Source organism: Haemaphysalis longicornis, unplaced genomic scaffold, assembly GCF_048455015.1.
Source record: "Haemaphysalis longicornis isolate Haplotype H1 unplaced genomic scaffold, Haemaphysalis longicornis Haplotype H1 scaffold_10, whole genome shotgun sequence".
Lineage (NCBI taxonomy): Eukaryota > Metazoa > Arthropoda > Arachnida > Ixodida > Ixodidae > Haemaphysalis > Haemaphysalis longicornis.
In genome coordinates, this window is record NW_027526204.1 from 97,266,330 (window position 1) to 97,292,847 (window position 26,518).

Sequence of the window (26,518 nt, forward strand, 5' to 3'; positions counted from 1 at the left end):
AATACCCACACGAGCTTTGTGAGTCTCCCAAACGTCCTCAAACCTCCTAATAAGACGCGGACGGTGCAGAAAAATTACCGCGCTTGGCACAGAAAAAACATTCAGCTGATACATGTCAACAACTTGAGATATAAAATACAGCCGTTTTATTTCCTGCTGTGCGATGTGCGTGTTGGTGCGATCCGCTGCTTGGTGCGTAGCATCCTACTATTGATTCTTCATAAGAGCACCTCAAAAATGCTTTATGGAACCCTTCGCATTTTGAATACTTATCAAGGAGCCCTGAGCACTGAACTTCGCAAATAAGCTAGAAAGGAGGAGTTACAGATTATCTTGTGAGCGATGCTCTAAGAAAGTTGTTCTCTCTCCTCGTGTGTTGCAAACTTGCGCGCGATACCGCTCGAAATTATTCAGATGTGTCAGACGCTGGCAAAAATACTGAATTACTGGAAATATGCTTTTTAATGCACGAAAGCATCAAAGTGGGTGATTTCTATCGCCAGCACTGCTGCTCCTCACAAGTGGACGACAGAGGCGCAAGTGTAGCAGACGACAGCGGCGCGAGTCCCTAAGCTGACAACAGAGCCAGGGGGCGCCACTCAAACATCTCACCGCCATTCTTTCCTCCATGTCTCACCGCCAATAGCAGTACTGCGTGTCGGAAGATATGCACACCGGACTCAACGCGCGACGTCGAGTACATAGCGCGTGGCAGAGTAGCTTCATTGTCGTCTTCGAATGCCGGGAACTGGGCACGTGCGAGCACAGCCAATTGTTTCCGATACTGTACATGGTACGTTAGGATTCAAAATCATTTTTTCTGTTCCGCTGCTCACCATAGAGCACGAACAAAACAAGTCCACGTCATGTGACCGGGCATTCCATTATGGATAGCATTTAAATCCATGCCGTTCCGCAGTCGTGGCCGAGCGGTTAAGGCGATGGACTCGAAATCCATTGGGGTCTCCCCGCACAGGTTCGAATCCTGTCGGCTGCGTCAATTTTTTTCTTTTTTCTGCATTTCCAATACATTTTACTTAAACCAAATCTTCCAGGCAGTGGTCTAACGAGCATACTTTAGGGTATCGCAGTGGGTTTATCGCGTAGCAGTTCGCGCTATTTTTTCAGGATTTGCATTGCTGGAAGATGTTTCGGGGTACAGAAATCTACTTACGCGCTTTCAAAGAAATACATTGCGTACTGTTTTACAGGGGGTATTTATATGCACGTCCGCCCGTCTACACAGCAGCCACACTAGTTACTGACCCTAAAACCTCTTATTCTATATTAACCCACCTCAATCCACTGTAAGGCTCCTTAGCATACTTTAATCTATACCTTCATTCCGCCTTAACTCTTCTTCCAAATTATGACAATCAATCAAGAATTAACTTTGGTAATCATAAATATTCCCTTATACACGGCTGGCGTTCCTTGGTTCGCTTCTAGCCTTCCTTTAATATTTGTAGCGTTCGGGTCGACGCCGGTGTTATTAAGGGTCACCTTCCACTGAGGTGTAAGCTTTCACGTTCATAAATTTGCCTGAAAAGCATTTTAAAGTAGAAAGCAGTTCAAAGCACTAAAGCTACACAATACCCTAGAGGAGCTGATCGAAGCGCAGATGACCGTATAACTGGAAGGGCTCTCCAAGAGCCCGACTGGGTGGCCCATTTTAAGATCCCTTAACATCAACTATAAATCTAGATCCGGAGCGAGATCGGACATCTCAGCTGAGATCAAAACGAACATCTATACGTCCCACCAATGCCTAAGAAGAGGCACCCCGCACACAACTGGGAACGCAGACGCGCTGGAGCACAGGTACTGCACAAAAGATCTGAGATGTCTTCGGACATGGTCTGCGTGGACAACGCTGATTTTGGGGATTGCGACCCCATTGCCGTAGCCATAGTAAATGATCAGGACGATTGAATCCTTTCCGGTATGATTCTCACGACATCGCCGGAAGTCGGGCAGGAGGAGGCCATGGTCCTGGGAATGACGGCCTCCTGCAAATACAAATTTATGGTGCGCGACTCCTAGTGGGCCATCATAAATTTCTCGAGTGGGCGCGCGTCATGAGGAGCACTAAAAATCCTGCTGGACAGGTTTCGTGGCGATTGGGTCACAAAGGTCGAATCGTCTGGGAGCCGGCCGACTCCGGTCTCCCGGCAAACGAGAACACGCACGACGCGGCTCGAGGTCTAACCAATCAAGCCGTTGCCACCCTTGACCTACCCTCATTTCTCTGTCGGGGATGGGACAGGACGGTGTCCAATACTACAGTCTTGAAATGGCCTGACACCCTGCATCACACAGAACTTTAACTAAACGAAAATCGGTGGCTGGGTGTTTGCTGCATAGCAACATTTTCTCCAACCCTCTAGCCAACAGCCGCTGTTACCATCTGTTCTGTAACCCGTTTGCCTGGTCCTGAACGCTTAACGATTGCAGACTACCCAGATCCCACGGTTGCGTCGATAATACACTTCTTGCAAATGAAAGCCGGCGCACACGTCTAGTGTGCATGCATCAACTCCAGAACAGTATGGAGCCGAATTCAAAATATGTAGAGGCAGAGCGGTCCTCGTCCAGTGCATGGTTTGGCCTTGCCCCCTCAAAAGTAGGCAGTTGCAGCAGAAAGGGACCCCCTTTATTAGACAAAACAACCGTGAAGCAGTGGGAGACCGCGATGCTTAGCTCCGATCGCAAATTACAAGTCCAACTCCTCCGAATGCCTGAAGACGCCGCCACGGTCCAAGGACTCCTGCCTGCCGCCTGAAAAGGGGAAGAAAACCAAAGAAAATCTCCAATCTCTTTTCCCTCGACCCCATCCCGGGCACACAATGAAGCGGTTCTCGCTCTCTTTTTTCTGCGAGCAACTGATCGCCAATTTTCAGTGATTTGTAGTTCCCTTGTAGCTCTTGTATTTCTTTAAAGGGTTTTCGTAAGCCATTCGATGCTTCAACTTTAAACTGAGCTTGTCCCTGCGTGACAATCAGTTCTGGAACCACTTTGCCTGGACCTGGCAGCGTGCGCTGTGGTGGCTTTCGTTTTTTTGGTCCGCGAGCGACCGCAACGAGCTGGCGGTGGGGCCGGCGATCTGGTTTGCGATCAAGTTGAGCTGTTCCGCGCCCGGGGTAATCCTGCCCCCAACTTCTTCAGCTCAGCCCAAAGTTCTTGAAACACTTCTTTAATAATTCTGCTTTCCTCTGGAATACAGACGCCTGCCTTGCTGGCACTCTCCTTCCTCGTAGTTTCCACAGCATCAGCCCACGAGAACGTTTTAGCCGTAGAAGATTTTGGCTGTCGTTCGGGCGTCAAAATCCTTTACTGCTAATACGTGGTCGGGGGCTGAAGAAATACTGAAACAACAAAATTTCTGACAGCCTTTTTTAGACGGCGTTGGCGTTGATGTATCTAAGGTATGGATACTAGACGTGCCTGTTCTCCTTCAGCCTTTCTCACTTCTGACAACGTGCCCGTTAGCTTTCGCCTTCCTTGGCAGGGAATTTTTTTATGGACGCAATCGTCACTTCTGGATAGCCAGCAAACTACAAATGTTAAACTTGGTGTTAGACGCGGTTTCTTTCCAGGGGCGCGCACGACTGGACAAGTGGAGCTCAGAAACATGTTTTTATTATCCATTTTTTTACAATTTTTAGTGGACCCAATTATGCCTAAGTACTGATTTATTAGAGTGAGGGCGGTATTGTAACCAAATCCGGCAATGCGTCCTTTTCTTCCTGTCTCTGTAACTGTAGCTAAAAGCCTTGACCGATGGCCCATGTTAGGCCTATGTCTACGCTTAACATTCGGTAGGCTTAACTTTGAGCCTTACGGCGTTTCAAGCGACGTCAAGCTCATTGCGAGTAAATCTGGAAGTACTGGTTGGGGGCGTTAGAGCTGAATGCGTAACTTAAAGGGGAAGACAACCGTTGTTTGTAAAGTGTACACTCTCCATTGCAAATGAAAAGGCGCCACATAAAATGCCTTGAATCAAAACGGTTTTCCTGGTAGGGTGCCGTAACGTTTCAAACGAGAATTTTTACATCCATCAACCTTACGTGGGCTGCCGAAATATTTGCTGGCAACTGTGACAGTGAATCATGCGGCAGCATGCGATTAACTGTACGTGAAGTAAACAAGATGTATTTAAAACTTTTTTTCCAGCTAAGGAATCATAAAATGTAGTTGTTCCTGTTCTTTTGTGCGGTTTTTGTGTTAATGCGCATTAAAAACGACGTAGTAGCTTGTGTACGTATACGTTAGTGTCACGTTTAGACACTAGATGGCGCCACTGTTCAGATTTCAGAAAGTTGAGTGCCAAATTAAAATGAATTCCACCTATTTATATTAAACTTTTTTGTGGTTACCTTACTATGAAAAACACTGGCTTTCATATGAAATGGAACACGTGCACTCCAGAAAAATCGATTGTCTGTCCCTTTAAGGCCTAACGCCAGGGTGCTACATACCAACGTTCAAGTCGCAAAGCAGGCAGGGCATTTTGCGAAAACGTACGTTGATATTCGGCTAAATTCTAGTTTTGTAATTAGCGTACAATTGCTCATTTAGGCCGAGTATATCTCTCTAACACGCGTTTCCATGTGAAGAGCCACAACGCTTTCACAAGTTCCACGTTTTGGTCGGAGAATTGAGCCGCCGTGGCATTGGCGATGCGCGCTCGTTCCGCATTCCAAGGGAAGTCCCGGGTTGATTCCCGTTGAGACCCAGTTTGCAAAACTTTCTTTTCAACTGATACCCTACTTTCATTCTTTTTCTGCCAGTGGCCATTTTGCGTACACCGACGGCTGATTATTACCTTGCTGAGTCAAATAGTGCTGATGAGCAAAGTAGTCACCGAAAAAATAGAAATCTCGGTTGTCTTGTCTACGAACGTTCACAGTGTTTCCATTCTTATGTCATTGGTTTTCAGAAGAAGATGAAGAAGGAAAAGGTTTTTTTTTACATTAGGCAATAGCCACTTTCACATTCCTATCTCCATCTTCAAAGTGCAAGTTGCGGTCATCCAGGTAGAGGATTACGCCGCCAAGAAGGACGGGCTCCTGGCCATCCTGTGAAAAAGAGCCTTCCCGGAAACCTCACTCTCGGGTGGGTTGCGCACGGCAAAGATTAACAATAAAACTTTCTCTCTCGCTCTCGCCTTCGATGCGATAGTCCAGTTACACGTGCCTCAAATTTCGTTGTGTACATTTCCGTTCGCGGTCAGTGCACGTGTCCGCATGGCGGTCCTGGATACTGGGCTCGCTGCTGGTTCTTTTCCAGACCCACAGTTCCCGCATAGGCAGCGACAACGATCGATACAAATTGAAGCGCATTAGGACCATCAATCTCCGGCGAACTTAAGCGGGCGCCTTCGTTACGCAGCTGGTGCGACTCAATGGCCGGGTCATCCAGTCACCAGTTGGTGTACCGCAAATGCTATGGGGGTCCAGGGTTTAAAAAGCGAAGGTTTTCAAGAAACTTGTGCCTTTCCTTCCACGAAGCCATTCGACACTGTACATCATGATTGGTGAGAACCTCCCTGTTATTTCCGAACTCTTAACAGTGCTTTCAACATTACTGCCATTTGTGTAACAAGGAACATTGAATATACCTTATCCCGTAAAGCGCTATACCACTTAAAACTGAGGCTATGTTCAGACTACCGACGCAATAGCTATATCGTAATCTATGTGCATAAAAAAACGGCTTGTCACGCAGTTGGGTTGGCTGAGACATGAAATGGCGTCATTTTTTAAAGATATTACGACAGTTGCGGCAACACTCCGAACCCGGCCTGACTCATAGCAAGCGACGAGCAAGCATTGTAGGTTGCTAAAGAGGATACTCTTTGCTAAGGGCGTCGACAAGTTCGGAATGAAAGCAACGTAGAATGTTGTGGGTCAGAACGTATTGTACTAACAGTGGCAGTTTGTATATTGCATTGTACCGAATCAAACGTGGAAATTGTGGGCAAGTACTAACTGCATTTCTCAATGAGATCCACCCCCCAAAGTAACATAGCGCTTCATACAGTTGCAGGCCAGCTCTTGGTACCAGCTCTTTAGCAACCAGCTCTTGCAACCAGCTTGGTACCAGCTCTTTAGCAACACCGGCCAAGCTGGCGGTTTAAATTAGTTCTCTACAGCAGTGATGCAATCACTGTCGATATCATTATTGCCGCTACCATTGCAATTTACGTTGTGGGTACTAGAAAGTCCGGCATAGAAACGAAAATCTTAATAATCATAGTGAAGAAATTCTGTCCAGGTTTCACGCCATTTTGTGCTGTGCGCCGTTGTCTTCGCAATTGAAACAGCTGGCGTTTGATAGCTCGGTCCAGTCCACTGAGGGGCGGAAGGACGTTGTTTTAAGAACAACAATTGTTCTTAAAATGTGTTTATATAATGTGTTTTAAAACACATTATAAACATGAACCTTTTAAATTTCCCGCTTCACACTTTCATCGGTGACGTAATTAGGAAGCTACCAAAAACAGACTAATTAGTGTGCTGACTCCACGATACCTTCCAGCGATCGGATACAAAAAATCCCGACGCCCCAATGCAATGCCTATTTATGCGTAATTGCGGAAGCTTCCATCCGTGGCCGCTAATCCCACAAACTACCCCCGTTACGTTACAATAGTTGAATGAGAAAGTCGACGCTCAGTTGCTACTATTTTATCAAAATTTGTATTATCAAGCCGAATTGTTTAAAGTTAGCGTAGCGATTGGCGAGATTCAGTTTTTACGTGGCAATCATTTTAAATACCCAAACTTCCATAATGCTTTCTTGATCTCTTTCAGCTACTTTGCACGGCTCCGGCGCCTCACCCCCTTCCTATTTGTGATTCAAATTTTGGCGCGCAGGTGCGGCTTGCATCCTTGTCATGTGCGTCGGCGCGTGGGCACAGTCACACGAGGAGGGTGACGAGATCGACATCTACGGAAACTTCGGCAAGGGATGGGACAAGTTCCGCAAGTTACACAGTGAGTGCAGCAGAGACCGTTCTGGGCCTGAGTGGGTTGCACTGAGCACAATTAATTGAAAGCTGCGAAAGTTACAACTCGGAAGTGATAATCTCGGGATTGTTTTCTGTTGGGACTTATTTGTAGCGTTGAGATTTGGTACACGCACCTTGTAAATGTAATCGGTGACAACTGCTTCGTGCTTCTTCGATTTCTGGTTAAATAACAAGACATGTTCTAAACGAAATCGGCGCAGCTTGCACCAGTGGTGCAAGGATGGAGACACGGCAGAGCTCACGGCCCCTTTTCCTTCGTCGGATAGCCGGCTTAGTACAGCATGTTGTTGGGCTAGTTGGTGCAGCATCATGAAAGTAGAAAAAACTGCGCGAAAAAGACAGGACCGTGACAAGTAGACAGGACAAGCGCTTGTCCTGTCTACTTGTCACGGTCCTGTCTTTTTCGCGCAGTTTTTTCTACTTTCAGGATAGCCGGCTGCTGCGCCTCACATCGATTTTCAAACCTCCCGCCGAAAGTTCTCCACGACTGTCATGTCCGGATCATTTTGTCCTCATCGTTTCACATCTCTTCCAAAAAGGACCGCGTTAGCAGACGCTAGAACCCGCCGCAACCGGGTTCGCAAACTCGGCGTCTGTAGCGCGAACTGGGCATCTGTGTGCTCTCCACTTCAGACGCAAACGCACGTGAACTGGCGAGTAGATGAGCACGCGCGAGAGCTCACTCCACGAACGCTGGGCAGACTGAGCTCAAAGTTAATCAAGCTGGCCGACGCCCGGCGCTCCTCACGAGGCGCACGCAAACGTGAGCTCAGCATTTTTTCTCGGTAATTTTTTGGTGAACTCCACCCGTGGCGCAAGCTCACGCGCAAGCCTGGCCGACGCCGGGCGCTTTTTTGGAGGCGCACTCTCACGTGAGCGATATTTTTTGTGATATTTTTCCCGGCTACGCTAAACGGCGGGACTAAACGCATAAATAGCTCTGCTGTTAAAGCGACAACTACGGCTTGTTGCGTTGTACGTACCGCTTACACATAACGAGTGGCCTCGTGGTGAAAGCTGCTTACGTGCGTTTTAAAAAAAAACGCGTATCGCCACTTTAAAAATGCGCGTTGCAAGAAGTAAACCCTGCGCGCACTTGTGTAAAGTAGTCCAATGTGTTACAGCTGAAAAGGGTGCTGCAGTGGCGCACCATGTGCAGAATAACTGCGAGTGCCCTGTGTGCTCTAACAGTGCAGCGCAGGATCACGGCCTATATGTGACAGACAGACCCGCCGTTTGATGGTGATGATTGCTCACAGAAAAGGGCACACACACACACGCTAAGGGGGATAGGTCAAGAGAAAATTGTTTAATTGCCGTGCGTAATTAAATAAGACAGACACAGAAGAGCGGAAGGATGGGTCTAGTCGTAGCGTTTGTTTCACCGGCCTGTGCAAACGCGCCGTTGTCTGGTGTTTGACATATGGTGTCTTTTTTATAAGTTGTATTTAACGAAACGTGGAAAGCGAGGGCGCAGACGCATCAAAGGGTCTGAGCAGAGGAAGCCCTGTGAATATTCTCGTCGGAAACATACTCTTTTAACAATCAACCGAATTGTTGCGTTTTGTAAGAACCTGGCTTTTTTTTTTTTTAAGCGAAAGCTTTATTGCTAGAACCTAAGGTGTCCTGTAAAAAGAAAACTGATTCCCCTTCACATAGACCGCTGGGCCGACCGAAAAGCCGTGCCTCCAATCTGTAGGATGTCTGTTAGAAAAGCACTGGTGAGATGTCTGGAAACACGGCGCGTGCATCAAACCGGGCTTCCATTGTCTCAAAACGGTTACTTGAAAATTGCGAAAAGGAACAGTTCTAGATAAAACAACACCCGCATCGATAATGAAGAAAGAGTACAATAGTAGGATTTTATCTCTTAAACCATGTATCGGTCTACTTTTGGATCGTTCCTAAATGTGTTTACTTTGTGCGCGAAAAACTGTCGCAGAGGTTCGCTCTTCGTTTGCGATTTGGGTCTTAAAAGGTGTGAAGATCAATTGGGCACACTTTCGGCGATGGTTGGACGCACTTTTAGTGGAGCTCTCAGCGCACGTTTGGAGCGCTTTTGATGTAAAAAAGCTTTCGCGCTTCTCTCAACTTTCTTTACTGTGGGATGGCAAAGAGTTTATGCTTTTTAGGACCCTGAACCTAATAGCAAGCTGCAATGCCCCAAGTGTTTAGACACTCGCGCCTCGTTCGTGAGGAACCACGATGACCAGGGTTTCTCTTGTGCCGAAACGCAGACAAAACGTACAGTTCCGGCGATGAGCGGGTGTACCGGGAGACCGTGTTCAGAAAGACCTGGAACTACCTGAAGACCGCCGACCAGCAGTACCAGAGCGGCAACCGGTCCTACAGGCTCGGCGTCAACTACTTCGCGGACATGGTAAGTGCGAGCGTCGTGGTCGTTGCACCAACATTGAACTTGGTAGCTTACACGAACGAAGCAAGTCCACCGTCCGAGACTTTGTCGATTGCGCTGGGAACACATGGCTTAATTTCTCTGGAACCATAACCGAACGTAGGGGGTCTCGCTATGATTAGGTTAGCTATGCGGAGTGACATCCAATAAACCTTCGTTATAATGGAATTGCTTTAATCAAAGTGTTTCGTGGTGATCACTGCAGTGTGAAGAGGCCAAATAATATCCGGTTTTAACGAGTTATCGCTTATAAAGAAGCCAGTTTTCTAGGCCTGGTCACAACAAAATCGCTTTATTCGAAATGCTTCATGGTTTTACTGCAATCATGAAGGGCCAGTAATATGCGCTTTTAACGAATTATAACTTATAACGAAGGCAATTATCTATACCGAGGAGTTCGTTATATTGAGGGTTTGCTGTAGTTAGCTGGAGATGAACTCCGCGAGATGTGAGGGTACGTGAACGAGGGCCCACGTTTCGTCACTTCTTGTGCGCTGTTGCATGCACGCAGGCTTTCCAGATATGAATAACAAAGAAGCTAAAACGAAAACGATTTTTGGCGGGGGGATAAGTGGAGAGGGGAAAATGATGTAAAGATTTTCACCAACAGACAATCTCGAGGTCTCCGTTGATGTCTATGCTTCCGTTACGTGTTTATTCTTCTCGTATTCCCCCCTCGCCCCCACTCACAGAATCAGAGAGTAAATAAATGTGGAGGTGCAAATAAAAGGAAACAAAAATAATAAAAGAATTAAACTTAAGAAAAACAACAACAAAGGAAGCGAACAAAAATAAAAAAGAAATAACGTAGAATACACCAACAAAATCAGTTTTCCCATTTCTTTTTTGTGTGTGCAGTTCACAGTATACTCGCCTGCGAGAAGAATTAACTAGATCATGGGACGGTTTACTCACTCGAGTTAGGTATGAATACGTACTGCTATAGGGACCGGTCCACCGTTGCATGGCACTACAGTCGCTTCAGCGACGAGAGCGCCGCCCGTGGCGAACCACTCGTCAGTGGAATGCCGGTGGCGGTCAGCGTGGTGTACCTCTGCATGGCATTCTGTCGTTCGGCTGCACTGCAGCTTACAAATCCTACGTAACCCCAAGGACTTCTTCAGATATATAAATCTTCACAGCGGAGGCGACCTTTACGAGGCATGCCATGTGCAGGATTTCGCTCATATTCAGTAATTGCAAATCGCAGACGACGCTCAATGCGCCCACCTGGAAGTCGAGCTGGAAGTGCAAGCAGTGCAAGTCCGTTCCTTCGTGCAAATGTTTCATGCAGTATTGTTGCCTGCGCACATTTTGGTGAATCGAGAAATATATTGCTCTGAAATGCTCCTGGAAGTCCGGCAAGAGCAGCCGATCCAAGTATTCTTAGGCGCTAGCCTTTGGCAGAGTTATTGCTTGACAAGAAAGAGCATTGATTTATGCCTGTAATACGACTTGGGTGCTGACTATTTGGTTAATGGCTTTTTCAAAACACTTACGGCGTGGCTGGACGACGAGAGACAGGAGGGTGCCAAAAACCTGCCTTCAGCTTCCCAACTTAATGCTGCGGTAGCGTTTTCCCCCAAGCTGCCACCTACCCTTAAATAAACAGAAGCTGCGTCGCTTGCGCTGCATGCACTGAAACCGCTGTCACAAGTTGTAGGACCAAACAAAACCCACGCATAAAAAAATTGCAGAAATTCCGAGAACTATCTATCAATGCACAAAACTTCTGATGTGGTTTTTGCATTTCACCAACCTTGCGTTTTCTCGGAGGAATAAAATGCCTAAATCAAGAAAGGTAATCACGTGAGATAGCGGGATCGGAATGCACGTTCGTTTCGTCAGTTCCTCCTAACTTCTCTGTTTTCGTTTTGAGACTCGCATGAAAGCTCATGGTTACACATAACTGTTATTTACTAATTCATTTTCAATATATCTTTATGTTTGTGCGTTTCCTGCAACGGACGGTGGCTGCCAGATTTGGCTGCCGCTATTAAAATTGGGTGACTTTTGTTCCGTCTGGTTATGTTTTTGTTTCTTTCTTTCACTTATTTACATTTATTATTGTAAGGAAAATGTATTGACAAGGGATAACACGGTTTGCTATGAGGTACTGGACAAGAAATGCTGTAACATGAAACAACACAGGTTGTTGTTAACACCCTGACATATTTGTAAACCCTCTGACCGACCATCGGTGCCAGGAGGGGAGACGGTTTGTATCCTAGGCTGTTGGGAGGTTGAGTAACTTTGCCTGTCGATGAAATGACCACACTACCAACGCAGGGGTTGTACTTCATCTCTCAGGTTCCCATGCTGTCACTCATGGGAACTGAAATCACGAAGCTTGAGGATACGGAAAGAAATTATAAACTGATGCGACGTTTTCAACGGCCACATGGTACTCGTACTCGTACGTAACTCGTACGTAAGGCCCTTTCTCTCCAGAACACACGTATCGAGGTATCCCACTGTTAAGGCTGGTGTGGAAACCACAGCCATTGAAAACAGTGAAAATAATTTAAGCCGGTAGAAATGAATACCCGTATAAATAATTTTATTCGTATTCGAATCGGGTGGAGCTAGACGCACAGGTTCCGTTGAGGCCGAAACCCAAACTTAGAAGCGTCCGACGAGTTAGTGCACTCAGGAACCCAACACATCTACCAAACTTCGTTTCACCGCACATAAAATCACAAAAACAGTGAAAACACTGTAGTAAACAGAAAAAAAAGTGCTGTGGTTTAGCTTTGATTAACCCTACTTGATAGGGAAAGCTTCACAGCCCGGACTAGGCCCAATTTCAAGGGGTGGACGAGGTGTCGTTTCACAATGATATGCAGACATGTTTGCAATGAATACACTGTTTATTCATCACCTTTTGTTGCCTCGCGGCGTTGTTTAAAGGAGTACTGACACCAAATTTTGACGCCTAAAAAATGATATAATTGGCTGCAGTAGTTTGTACAGATGCCTCACAGAAATTTTTGCAGCGATCCGAGGCCGGAATCACATCTAAAATCGATTTTGATTGTTCCGGCCGCGAGCTTCCACAAATCGGCAGCACTAGCGAAATCGCTTTCGGCGTGACGAAACATCGGCCTGCGTGTCTGGCCGGTTCAGGGTGACGTCATATAGTCGTTTTCGGAACCGGAAACGATATCCTGCGCTGCTGTTGTCGGTGGTATTCGTTTGGGCAGGAGACGTGGGCGTAGCTGTTTGAGCAATGCTTGTAAACTTTGCGTGTTCGACGTCTTTGCTCTTCAGTTCGTGGCCGGCGCATGGTGTTCCCTTGCACTGGTGCCGAAAACTGCGCGTCGCCGAGCTCGCCCAAGTTGTGCTATGGCAAGCTCGCGGAAGGCGAAGTACTGCTCGTGGACGCCTGTCCGAGCAAATCGACGACGACGCCAAGATGCATTATTTTCCACGCGACGACATACAGCGCTAAACGTGGACTGAGTTCGTGCGTGGCGGCGGCCGCAAGAACTGTCGCCCAAGCCAGCGGGCTCGGGGTTGCTCGGGTCACCTTGGGTGTTGGGAACTTTAGGCTTAGTATCGTGGCGACTATTTGATCGCTGGTATCTGTACAACTGCGAATGACCATCCCTTACACAACTTTTCACCACACTATCATCCCCTTTTTCGCATATGGAGCTTTATTTTGGCGATAATTTCCGTTTCAGCCATCGGTGACCAAGACATCTGCCGCGGCATGTTTTGATTCTAGCGCGCAGGTGGCACCATCTTTCGGCCGCTCGCCGCACCGTGGTGCCGGCAGTGCTGGGTCGGAGAGCCGAACCTCCGCTGCCGGTCAGCGTAGGCTTACCATCGCAGCAAACATCTGAACGCCACTTTTAAATTCAGCGCTGATAACAACCCCTAGCACAATTTTTCAACACACTAACATCTACTTTATCGCATGTGGAACTTCTTTTTCGCGATCAGATTGATTAGAAGAGTGGCGACAAGCTGTTGCTATCACGGTCTGCGCCGGTTCGAGCCGCAGTGATATTAAAAAAACGGACGACGGCGGAGACATCGCCGGCCTAATCGCCTGGCCAAATAAAGTTGTTCTGTCTGTCGGGTGGCAGCGACTCATCCGAGTCTGACGATTCAGACGACATGTCGACAGCGCGGGCGAGTGCGGGCGGACCATGTGGAATCGTAGCAGACTGGGCTAGCTGTAAAGGCATATTCTGGGTTAGTTGTAAAGAATAATTTACAAGCTGGGCTAGTTGTAAAGACATATTCTTGAATGAAACCAGCGGAAACTTATAGACAAAGGAAGTGGAACACACGTTGTATCAAGGTGCGTTTGAGAGAGCATGAATTATCATTATAGGCCCCCCATCATCTTTCTTCATATTGTACCAAGTTTGGCGGATGTAAACCTAATTTTTCTGCGACTGACATTTTATTTAGGCCCCGTGAACCAACGCCCCATGAAATTATGGAAGCGTTCCACATATCAGAAGGAGGAGACAAGTTTGTCAGCCAAACAAGCGTAAATCATCATCCCAAAGAGATTGCATATCTGGGTGGGCCTTGACTGTAGGCGGTGTCGATCTAGTTGCTTATCACTGTTGCTTTTGTAAACTTGTTTCACTCATGCGCAGTGTTTTTATTGTTATGTGTCAAGTGTTTTTATTCACCATTCTTGATTATAAAACTTTATTGTTAGACCAGCGGCTGTCGTTTCTTTCCGTTTGTTTAAGTTTGCGCTGGTTTCATCCAAGATGAAGCTTATCTCTCCCTTGCCTTCTATCTCTCTGCGCCATCGGGTCGCTGCTCCGTGCCGGGCGCTTGCGGAAGGGTGTGCGGTTTGACCTCTAGCTCTTAAGGTCAAAACTGGTCACCCCGCGAAGGCTGCCCGTGGTAGCGTAGTGTAGCTTTCGTTACAAAAACACCGTAAGGTTGTGTAGTCCAATGCGCCGGCCCATTCGAGTAACGGGTGGCGCCTAGTGGTGGCGCCACCCGTCCAGCTGCCCGATCCCAATAGGTTCCTGGACGGGAGCTCCGCGTGCCTACAAGGCATTTAAGGCACTGCTGACATTTGTACAGATCAGCGGCCTCTCAGCGAGGCTGCAGTTCGGGCTACGTCTCGAGCTGCTATACACGAACAGTAAAAGAGTAGGCATTAATACGTTTTGTATATAGCCATAGTTTCATTTTTTGCCACATTTATCCTCATCATCCTCAATCCACTCTCATTCTTCCCCTTTCCCTTCCAACACAGAATACCTGACCAGATCTTATATAATCAGGCAGACGTTAGGTGTTTTTTCTTTCAATAAAATACTCTCTTTCGGTCTTCACGGTGGCTTCAGACGCAGGAGGAAGTGATCGGAAAGTGCACGGGCTACATTCCACCGAGCCCCAAGCTGCTGGCAGGTGCGCCATTCTACGCACCACGTTTCGCCGACACGGACGACTACGTCGACTGGAGGACCGGGGGCTACGTCACGCCGATCAAGAACCAGGGACAATGCGGCGCCTGTTGGGCCTTCAGCGCAGTAAGCACAGCTCCGTTTTATCCCCTCGCAGACTTGAATAGTGGCGAGGGATTCGGTACAAGTGATGTGACTGTCGACGTGAATCATCGAGCAACTGTTGCAATAATAGATAAGCACTACCAATAGGGCGTGTTGATAGCGGTTCATTGGGTTTTAACAACTCCAAGGTGGCGAACGAAGAAAAAAAATTGGCCGCGTATCTGCTCCTTTCGTTGCAAACGTCGTCAAAAGACGACAGTCTTTGTAGACATTTACCAAGGAAATGCCCCCCTTCGCTTTCCCGCTCACCTCTCAGGCTGTTCCTGTTCCGTCGTGCTCATCCCAAGGTAAACACACTAAAGGTTTGCTCAAGGAGATTTGAATTTACCGCGTTCCACTGCTACAGGCGGGGTTCTTCGATGCCAGCGCTGCAGTACGGCGGAGACGCGCGTTGATCGAGGCGGCCGACTTGAAGGTTTATAGAACCGCGTTGACGTGCTCCACGTGCGTTCCAAGTAGAACGTGAAACCTAGCTAGTGGAACCTTTCTTTGCTGTTGCCGCGTGATTTCTCATATGCCGCCCGGAGGTGGCGCGGGCAACAGCAGGCGGTACGCGTTGTTCTGCAGTAGATGTAGAATATCATTTGCTATCGAAAAACCAAGCAACCAGGAATTTTTTAATAAAGGAACACTGTAAATATCCCTTGCGTACTAATTTCCCGTCTTATATTTGCGTAATGTCTTGTTCTTGTTCAACAAAGTTGACAAGTATGAACATATAAACCGGGTTTAGACGCTTACTTCGGCCGGGTGGCTGAATCGAGTTACAGACAGACAGACAGACCAAAATTTCGGGGTTTAAAGCCCAAGAAAGACTATCGTCTTTAAAAATAGTACCAAGCTGGCGAACTCTCATTCCGCCAGTCAGGTGCATCGAAGTTTCCCATTAGATCCTTCTCGGGAATACGTATTCCATAAGGCATTTATACCTGTACTGTAAACTTGTCCTGTCGTGACGCCTTGAAAAGTAAATGGCCAGAGCCATTATGCATGCGCAATACCGGTTTCAAACTCTTCGGTGCACGTGCAGAACTTAGCACTGAGAACGGGTGCTGCACTCGCGGACATGGCGGCGCAATCTTTTCGCACCTCTTGAAGGTGTTCGAATGTGACAGCTGCCTAGTGCTTCGTGCTCCGGGGTTCACTGTGTTCCCAACTGTGTCCACACCGTACTTCGGAAAAACGTTTGCCCAAAAAACGAAGTTCACACCAAAAACGAAAACGGGAGCAAGTTGGCTTTGGTGGGTGCTGAGAAATACTAAAGGTGACATTGACGGGACCACGCAGCACTACAGGTAGTCGTTCTATTTCTTTCGGGTCTGGACGCAGTGCGAAAGATGCAGTTATCGCCAGCACAGAGCCGGCCTTGCGTGATTGCCTTATCTGAGCAGACACGTTATTCAGTTTCTGCTTCGTGTTTTAGATGCGACGCTGAGGAGCATCTCTTGCCGGCGGCCCTGTCCTGCGTGCGTCCGTCGTCCGCGTCCACACAGCTGCGTCTCTCCTCCGCTCGCCTCCTCTCCTCTCTCCGATAGCGAACACTCTCTCGCAACATCTGCGGTCACGCTGCGCGCGGCTGCGCACTGTGCGCATGTGCAGTACTCTCTCTCTCTCCGCGGTCTCCTCTCCATCGGGCGCGCTGCGCATACAAGCGGAGTGCCGCGCTCCGGCCGGTCTCTCAGTCGACGGTCGTCCGCGCTTGCGCTTGCTCTCTTGCCGTACCCGACGATTGCTTGATGCGACGCCAATGGAAACCCCTTCAGCGTCGCATCACACCAGGGTTCCCGCGAGGGGAGGTGGGCGTAATTTTTTAGCATTCCTTCTAAAGTAGCTATCGAATGCGTTTATCACTGAGGCCAAGCGGAAGCCGGCCAATAGCCACTCCATCGCTTAATGATGTCATGCAAGCGTGCGAACATTGCCCAGACCGGGGAGCAGACAACAAATTATTGAGCTATTTTTCTAGTTATCTGACGGGCATAGAGCCAGCCATATGATATTTGGCTCAGGTATTTCGTGACCGCGTATTCTAAGTTCTAGCAGACTCCTTCATTGAAGGACTCTGGTTCTAGATTTGCTGATAGACTACTTTGTTATGAAAGCTTTTAATACTTGTAAATAGTTTAGCTAAACTCTTGCAGGGTTACGTTTGGAGAGTTTGAGACAATGGCAATGAAGTAAAAGAACGAAAGTTCCGGACAACACTGAGTTTGAGGAATGTGCGCCGTGGAAACAGTGGAACGGGAGAAGGCAACGTGAGAGATGTTGGGGATGCAAGTATGTAAACTATGTATGTTCCTGGTGAGTTCACAGCGTTACACGAGTTAATGTATTACCGTAATCAAATTAAGTCACGAATCCTTCTCCAAATGTGCGTGGGGAGAGGGGGGGGGGAGGGTGATTGTCGTAGGTTTCATCCGGCTCACAATTTTTTGCATGAACGGCAACGTGCACGCTTAGTCTAGAATACATGCGCTGCTAAAGCTGTACAAAACACGGACGGAAAGGAGGCAACAAAAATCAAACTGAGCCTTTCCGCTTGTGTAGTGTTTCCTCGTATCCACCGGTGTTCTGTACAGCCTTCGCAGCGCAAGTATTCTAGCCGAAGATATAGACACGCACTAATAGGCCCAAATAAGTGCTTTACCCAACTTGCACCCGCAGGTGGGCGCGATTGAGGCGCAGTTCTTCAAGAGGAACCACCGTCAGGTCAGGTTCAGCGAACAGAACCTAATGGACTGCGCCGGTCGCCAGTACGGCAACAACGGCTGCAACGGGGGCCAGATGGCTGGGGCCTTCCAGTACGTGCGGGATGCCGGGGGACTGGACACCGAGGCCCAATACCCCTACCGACAGTCGGTAAGGGCCTTGTCCTTTTAGTTCAGCGCTGCTCCAAGGAGAAGGCTCTCCGCCTTCAATAAAATTGCATTCATATTAATGCACTCAGTGGGGTGCGTTTGTTCTAGAGACTAAAGTTTAGCGGCGCGTGGAAGACAGAACATAACTTGGCTCAGTTTTAAAGAAGTAGCCTATCGTAACCATCTCATCTCAACTCCAGCCTCCGAAGATGTTTTTTAACCGCAAAAACACAATAACTAATGAAAACGTTTCAAATTTTACTACACAGTGATGTATTAGCCCTTATTCACACAGCCGACACCTTCTCCGTCACGGCACCGTCACGTCAAAAAACGGCGACGGCGACGTCAACGGAGTAGCGTTGGTTTTGGAGCTCTCCGTCAGAGTACAGGCCCCGCCTAGTGATCAGTTTAGCCAAGAATTGGGCGTGCTTAATCTGAATAGTAAAGAAAATGCTTAGATCTTTACGTGTGCTCACTTTTCGCTAAATTTAGCCGTAAAAATATGTTTTCTGATTGGCTGGTTTACCGCGGGCGCGGTCCCGTCGCGTTGACGGAACGGAAACGTAGAGCTCGGCTTCCCGCCACCGTCGCGCCGTTTTCGGCGAGAAATCGCCCGAGAAACCGTCGCCCCTGACGGAAGACGGTCACGTGACAGTGACGTGACGGGGTGAAAAACGGCTGTGTGAATGAGGGTTTACACGGTAGGAATGACGTAATATGTTCCAGCACTAAAAACAGTTGTCATTGTGTTAACTGTACGTTGGCATTCAATTGATGGGATCAAATGGAACTAGAGGCCTAACTACAATCGCGCAGTCATGTTTCTCGGCGGTGGATTTGTTCGGCGGCCGCCAATGACACAAAGGAGACTCTGCGACGTCATAGAAAAGTTGCCAGAAAGTGTCTGGGGAGTCGCCACTACTGCATCTACTTTGTTTGACGTTCGCGATAAACTTGCAAGGAACGCTTTCCTTGCGAGCACTATACACAAGGAATGTGTTCTGCTTGCTGTATAACTCTGCTTTATTTGGGCGACGTATTCATGTCCTGGCGGTTAACGAGACCATCGGTCAACGGGTACCCGTCGTGCCTTTGCTTCCTCTTGTGCAGACCAACTTCCAGTGCCAGTACAGCAATTCTTTTGAGTCTCGGCAAGTGCGCGTGACAGGCTACGTCCGGATCCCACCGAGGAACGAGCGGGCGCTGAAGGACGCCGTGGCGTTTGTTGGCCCCATCTCTATCGGCATCAACGCCAGTCCTCAATCCTTCATGTTCTACAAGAGCGGTAAGGGGCTCCTGGTTGCAGGGTGCCCAAGGCTCGGACTCTGCCAGGGCAGACGTGCAGTTGTAATCGTCGACTCTGGCAATCACGAGCTTCGGGCGTGTTTTTTTTGGACCAGGGGGATGACGAAAATAAAAAGAGCACGAAAGAGTAGGCCGAAATATTTTTGGTGTATCTCGGCGAAGGGGAGGGTGGGGTTGCCTCGCCAAAATATGCATCCTTTTACAGAATTTGCGCCACTCCAGAATAAATATATATTGTTCAATCGCGCTAATTTCCTTGATGTTTCTTTTAAAGCGACAGACAGAAAAAAGCACAATCATCTCTGCACGTCAAACTCTGCTCCCCTAAAAGAGCAGAGTTGCGCGCCCATCCGCCATCTTGAGTTCTAAAGTCTTGCGGAAAAGGCACTCGCCACGCGTGTACGAGCCGCCCCCGCGCCAGTGGCAGCGGCGTGGAAAAACCGACGTATGCGTGTGCCAGCGGCTGTGGGACAGCAAGAATGCGGGGAGGGTCAGCTGCTCGTCAGCGATTTTATACTTGGGAACCAGTTAAGAACGGCAATAGATCGTGTACGGTATCACTCCGCCTAAGCGGCGGACCCGGATGTCAACGGGCGCGCGCATTTTGGAAGAATACTATAATGAATGCGTGATGTCATCTGACTTCTGTCACGTAGTTTGCTTGTCGTCGCTGCAGCAGTTTATAAGTATATAAAGTCCGAAAAATCACCAAGACTGCTCGTGCCATGTTCAAAATATTCCCACTAACGCACTACTTGCACCGCACGATGTAACATCCGGCTGCGGTGACGAGGCACAGCGGCTACTTTCGTTGCCGTTCTTAAGTTGCACCCGAGTATAGGCACTATGTCAGCTGAGTGGCAGCCGCTGCAGTCGCCACCGCAACCACAGCCGGTCACTTGAGCAGTACTGAGTGAAAACGGTGTCTTGTGCGCAGCACTGGAAGCGGGCTTCGCTGTCGTAAGGTGGAGCCGCCGGCGGCATGTGGCAATCAGACGCGCAAATCTTGCGCTACGCGATAAACAGAAGTCTAGTTTAATTGTGGCTGTTGCGCCGCTGTGCCACGTCAGTGGTGCGCTTGCTAGATATGCTTCAGAACAGCGTACTCACAACCATAGCCGCAGCCACGGTGTAAGATTGCCGCAACTGTCCGCTTCTGACGTGGCTCTGCATTGACTGGCGGCGTGGTCCTTAACATGTATTCTTGGAGCTTGCAGTGATGTCACTGTAGGCGCAATGTTGCTGCCCACGTGCGCAACGGAAGGCAGTGAACTTATCTGCCGCTCTTATCTCGGACAACGCTGTGGAAACTGGAGCACCGAACCAGAAAGACTGATAGTGACGTCATGTGCAAGCCATTTTACGCTTCTCAAGAAGTTTGTCTGCGTCAGACGCCAACGCCAACCCTGGACGCCGGCTTTTATCAGTGAAGCTGTTTAACAAATCGTTTTTGTATGGTGTCCGCAGTTCGAAATACCAAGAAAATGCCGAGCGCTCGTCCACGCATGCACGGAGCGCACGCCAGTCAAGCTATGCATACCCACCTTGAAAGATTGGCAAATAATTGGCAAAAAAAAAAAAAAAACTCCAGGTTTCTCCGCGTGCCTCGAGCGCACGTTCGTCAAGCCCAGCATGCCCACTCAGGGAGATTGGCCAACATTAGCCACAAAAAAACTCCAGCGTTCGCCATATCGTGGAAACACTTGCTCGGAACGAGAAAGACACGCCATAGGGTACGCTCCTCGTTCGTTCGTACTCGTGTCGTCATGCGCATGCGCTCTGTACCGTAGAAGAGCTGCGACTTGAATGTCGAAGCTGCTGTAGGGGACCATTGACTCCACATGGACCGGCCGCGGATAGTTCGCACGGCGGAGGAAGAGGCCGTGCTTCTAGAGGCTTGGCGTGCAAAGCATCTGCTAGAGACGATAAGCAGCGCTCGCAGAGTGGCGTACAAAAACGTCGACAAAAATGACGATCTCACTCAGGCCTTGCTCAGCATAAGGTCATTCAAATGCCATGCCCCTGACGTAAACCAAGACACCACAATGACACTAAACTCAACTTTGTGTCCGTCAATGATCACCTACAACAGCTTGGTCATTCAAGTCTTGCGCGAGAGTGCAAGCTTCCTTTAATTTTTTTTTTGCAAGGAGGAACATTGAACGCTTACGGATCAGAACTGGCGTTCTTTTTTAGTAAGGATAAATAATCGTTACAGCGAAGTGCATGCTAACTTTACAACATGTATTCTCGAACGCAGGCGTCTACAGCGACCCGGGCTGCGACCCACGTGGTCTTAACCACGCTGTGCTTGTGGTCGGATACGGTTTCGACCCCAGGTACGGGCCATACTGGCTCATCAAGAACAGGTGGGTTCTTCATGAGGCGGGTACCTTTTCACGCAACTGGTCGTGCGATCTGCCTGGGTACAGCGAAGCAACGTAGAAAACAAAGAACAATGTGAAAAATTCAGACAGGATAGCGCAGTGGTGCCCAATTGTGAATATTGTCACGTGGCCAAAGACGACACAGTTGTCTTCAAGGGAAACAAGTTTATTGGAGCGAACTTGTGCTCCCCTAACAACTCAAAGAATACAGGCGGCGAAGCAGCAGTCAACAAAGTGACGTGCGAAAGCAAGCGTCGACCATTCGAATGCCGCGGCATCTGCTCTGTAGGCTTTTATCTTTCGGCGCGAGTGTTTCTGGAACCGTCGATTTACATCCGGAACATTGTAGGTCAGAGAAGATTATTCTGGGCTAGTGACGTTAAGACGAAACAGTTTGCTTATCTTAATGAGATAGCCCGCGCGGCTTAAAAATAAAGAATGGAACACGCGCTTCGCTTGGGACACAGATAACAGAGCCGGGCGTGGCTGGGCAGTAAAAACAAACAATAAATAAACAAACCAATACATGGTTCGCGGAAATATTGTCACGTCACCTTCCCAGCGCATAGGACGCTGTTTGCGTCCTAATAGCTACGACCTATGCAATACTGCGATCCTCGTGCCGCTTCTGGCGGTGGGTGCGTGCAAAGCAGTTGCCTGTAGGAAGCTCAAGTATTTTTTCTTCTCGAAAGACTTCCAAACCAGTTGTGCTTCCTGTAGCCATCGACGAATGACTCTAAAAGTTTTCGTAGTATCCTTGAAGTGGAGTAGCACAGGCAGGCAAGGCTTTTCGAGAACTGCGGGCGGGTGGTCTTGGCTATAGAGACAGACAAAAACTAGCGCTGTCGTGCCTATTCTTTCATGGTGCCTGATTTTGCGCTGCTTGAGTAAGCTCAACAAGTACCCAGGATCCTAGCTGTAGGTGCTGTCACTAGGTACATTTGGGAGTTTTTTCGTGACATTGCTTACCTGTATGTCCCTGTAAAGTACTCATCTTATATCATATCACACGTGTTTTGAGCACTAGGCATAACTTTGGTTGTGCTTAATGGCAACAGATCATGGAATTGAAATTGCCTGTTCACAACTGAACATTTTAAAATTTGAATGCTTACCAATGACCATAATAGTGTCTGTATGGCAACGACCGGTGGAGGTATACCATTGAAATTAAGCAAGAAAACCAGAAACACACCTCTTTAGGCTATTGGACTGGCTTAGATCAAAGGTGGGCAGTATGGACAGTGAGTATCATATTCTGTGCTGTAGAAACCTGGGTGTTGTGCTGTTTTACGGGAGGTGAACCATCAATCTTAGGTAGTATCACTTTTACTTACGTTTGAGCTTGCGGATGGTTGCTGCGGTGCGTATTGCTGTGTCATAACTTGAGGGTCAGGGCATACGGCTTTTACCGTTAGGTCGTGCTTTAAAGATTCATTCTAGGCGTTCCGTGTGTGTTACCGTTACTATGTCTCGTTTTTAGTGGGTTAAAAAAACGAAAGTCATGTTTATGGCAAAACAGCGCTAACATTTTAGACATGTTCTAAATATTCATTTGACTGCAAATATTAACGGTATATTAGCCGTCTTACACATTGTTTTGCGCTAATGAAATCGTTCCAACTGCACAGCTTCAAACAAAATTTTACGTGCTCCAAAGGTTACTGTAGGCGGCCCTGATATTTCAAGTGGCTATCATGGAGCTCAATTCAGTTTTATGTTTCGTCTTTTCTTTCTTATGCAATGCCGTGCTTTCGTCTTTAATTCTGTTCAGCCCAGTCACAACTCTTGCTGAACGGTATTATGCATATCCAATGTTTTAACATTATTGTTTGCAACGTTATTTTAACACAAGAACAGCCCCAAGGTTTATTGTGCTGCCTAGTTTTTAGTTTTTCCTTGAAATTTATTCGTTTAGTTCGCTAACCTGTTGGAGCATGAGGTGTGACAAAAAATGTTATGAAACGCATTCACACCGTTGTGCAGGAAGTCTCCGTTGACTAAATGGTCATGAGCATTCATTCAACGTAGAGTTGGAGGCATTGCAAAATGCGTTCGCTAAGAAGCACACTATTACTATTAGGGTGATAAACAGGGGCATTAGACGTAGAAAAATGTTCGTGGCTTCTCTCTCAATTTGCGGCCTAGCAACGCGAAAGAGGGAAGGAAAGTGGTCACCAATTGCTTGATATTTAATAATAGTGCATGAAGTGTTCCATTTTCTGAACATGAGATGTGCCGCTGGGTAAGATTAAATCCTGGCTGGAAGTTTTCGTAGCCCACATACAGATTGACAAGTGCAGGGATATTCAAGGTTCCACCTCCAACCAAGCAATCGGAGTGTCATGCTAAAAGCAATCACTCCAGCGTCTTTGTACTGCGTTTAATTCCGTGCAAAAAGGATAGCTGCGTCACATCCGACAAGATTAAGTTATTAACTCCGAAGAGTAGCCCAGACTATAAGGATTGAAATACGAGAATTCTGCCTAGCGTTGTTTCTGCTACGGTGTTACCGCCATGATGTACTAGACTGATGCTACAAAGAACTGGCTCACTCAATAAATAAATAAACTGAGTCTATAGAAACACCCAGGAATCTTCACTTTCCTGCACTTCCCATCTCTTTTTTTTCTATCATGACCAGTGGCCCTCCTTTTCTAGTAAATGTTCTTCTATCACCACCCCCACCACCACCACTACTGCATATGTTCTTTGCATTGTCGTTGTGCACTGTGGGTAGCGTGTATACCGCATGCAGCGAAGAAAAAAATAGGAGTCGCCGTGAGTTCGCGTGCTGTGAAACCGGAAACGTCATTGTAAGAAGGCCCTAGTTCTCTTTGTATTTGGGCCAACCTGAACGCACCCTCCACATTACCGCCTGTACTCGCCACTGTTGCTAAGGTGCTGTCTTTGGCCCTCCGCTTGCCGTTTGAAAAAATTTCACTGCCGCCCCACGGGAATGCCCGGTGGCGCTTCCTACACATTTCTTCGCCTTGGTTATCGTTGTTGCTCTTGAAATTTTATCCAAAATTTGTCCTAATGTATTTTGTTTGTATACGCAGTTGGGGCACGGGATGGGGAGAAGGCGGCTACATGAAGATCGCCATGAACCGAAACGTCTGTGGCATGGCGGAAGACCCCAGCTACCCAAACATGTGATTACGTGTTGGTGCGGTCAGTACCGTCTACCGCGATATGTGTACCACAGCCAATCTCGCAATAAAACTGAACCTCGCTACACGGAGGATTTCACATCAGCAAATAGTTGTCTCTTCATCCTGCTTTGTTTACCTACTGTGATGATGCCCATTGGTGTAGTAGTAATGCGTCATACGCTGGTTAAGACTTTGCCTGCCGCAAGCGATCAGTGTCGGGTGACGGACAAGGGCTGTACGTGCAGTCGAAAGGATTTTTCAGCCTGGTCACAAGTTCGTTTTCGGTTGTTTTGATAGGTAACCTTAAGGCCGTGGTCCAGGTTCTAGAGGAAATGGTGTTTTACAATGTTAACAATGAGATGGTTCGCGCGATGGACGTGCCTCCCACGTGTATGTATGTATGTATGTATGCATGTATGCATGTATGCATGTATGTATGTATGTATGTATGTATGTATGTATGTATGTATGTATGTATGTATGTATGTATGTATGTATGTATGTATGTATGTATGTATGTATGTATGTATGTATGTATGTATGTATGTGTGTATGTATGTATGTATGTATGTATGCTTTTGTGCAGACATTGATAACATTGATATTGTTACTAGGCATGGATTCCATGTAAACTGCATCCACACTTTGCAATGAGGAGGCTAGCCACCGCTAGCATCCAGCACAGCAGACACTGCACCAAGTCCCGTCTTCTTCTCCCATGGAAACTCAGCTCTCAAGCTTCCTCCTCGTCTAAGAGCGGCCACCTTTGGCCGTGCCCTCTTTAGTCACCTCGTGGCATAATCCCCCGGTGCTGGAAGCGTCGTCCTGGTGCTAAGAGAAATCTATATCCGGCGACTTCTATGGCTTGAGCCGTGCCACATGGACAACGCCTGTAGATGAGGTACGACTCGACTTGGAGGCTGAAACTGGAGATATTTCATAGTTCACGTCTGTGACTTGATGAAAAACACGATATGGGCCGGTGTATCAAAGCAGAAGTTTTTTCACACAGCCCAACTCGGCGGGTTAGGGTCCAAAGAAGAACAAAGAACAAGGAAGAACAAGAAGAGCGAAGTGCATTCTGTGGTGCAGACAGTCGTCTACTGTCTTCTGATTGGCTTGCGATAAAGAAAGCCAAGCACGAGCTATCTGCCGGACATAGTCAGTGCGAGCAATGAAATCTTTGGCGTATGCTCAGCGCGAAGACTGTTAGGCTGCAGACTGTGGCAACGGTGTGCAATGGGAGCGTGGGCTCGCGGCCGTAGAGAAGGCAATTGGGAACATCTGACAGTTTCGTGACGAGATCAATTATAAGCAAAAGTCACATATGAAGTGCGGCGTCCCAGTCATAATGATAGCCAGAAATGTAACAGGAGGGCATGTCGGTCAGGTAAGATTTGGGTGTTTAGTGAATTTGTTTGCCGATGGTAAGCTGTCGTGCGTTTGTGCTGGTTAGAACAGAATGTGAGGATGTCTTCAACGTCCTTGAACAAAAAGTACCACCTAACTAGTAACCTAGTAACTGTCAAGTCACCCCGTGCTGGGGAATAGGGTCACGATGCGGAAAGTCAGCGGCACATGTAGCGCAGCTTTTCGGAAGTGCACGCGTGATTGCATAGTGCGTGGCGTAATCCGTTGCGACAGTGATCCACTTATACCCAGATGTGGACTCAATAAAAGGACCGAGCAGGTCTAATCCAACCCGGAAAAAAAGGTTCTGCCGGGATATGAGTGGCTGGAGCTGGCCGGTTGGAAGCGTGGTCGGCGTTTTTCAGCGCTGTCACTTGTCGCACGCATTGACGTACT

At 47.9% G+C, this 26,518-nt stretch overlaps 1 protein-coding gene and 1 non-coding gene across 3 annotated transcripts; both read left to right on the top strand.

Moving 5' to 3' along the window:
• Positions 1-915: 915 nt before the first annotated feature.
• Trnas-cga (transfer RNA serine (anticodon CGA)) lies at positions 916-997 on the top strand. Its single transcript has one exon. It is a non-coding gene; the product is annotated as a tRNA-Ser (tRNA).
• Positions 998-6,231: 5,234 nt separating this feature from the next.
• LOC144158913 (procathepsin L-like) lies at positions 6,232-24,919 on the top strand. Of its 2 annotated transcripts, XM_077690101.1 has the most exons (7): positions 6,232-6,998; positions 9,271-9,413; positions 14,780-14,965; positions 17,669-17,863; positions 18,976-19,150; positions 21,431-21,539; positions 24,620-24,919. In XM_077690101.1, the coding sequence occupies exons 1-7, from the start codon at positions 6,899-6,901 to the stop codon at positions 24,714-24,716; spliced, it is 1,005 nt and encodes a 334-aa protein (XP_077546227.1). In that variant the 5' UTR covers positions 6,232-6,898; the 3' UTR covers positions 24,717-24,919. The 2 variants fall into 2 exon arrangements, with proteins under 2 accessions (XP_077546227.1, XP_077546226.1); XM_077690100.1 differs by lacking the exons at positions 21,431-21,539; positions 24,620-24,919 and having other exon boundaries at positions 18,976-20,461.
• Positions 24,920-26,518: the final 1,599 nt, after the last annotated feature.

Coding starts and splice junctions, on each gene's coding strand:
- LOC144158913 (XM_077690100.1), top strand. CDS start 6,899: ATGTGCGTCGGCGCGTGGGCACAGTCACACGAGGAGGGTGACGAGATC. Junction 9,414..14,779: donor TCAACTACTTCGCGGACATG/GTAAGTGCGAGC, acceptor CGGTGGCTTCAG/ACGCAGGAGGAAGTGATCGG. Junction 14,966..17,668: donor CCTGTTGGGCCTTCAGCGCA/GTAAGCACAGCT, acceptor TTGCACCCGCAG/GTGGGCGCGATTGAGGCGCA.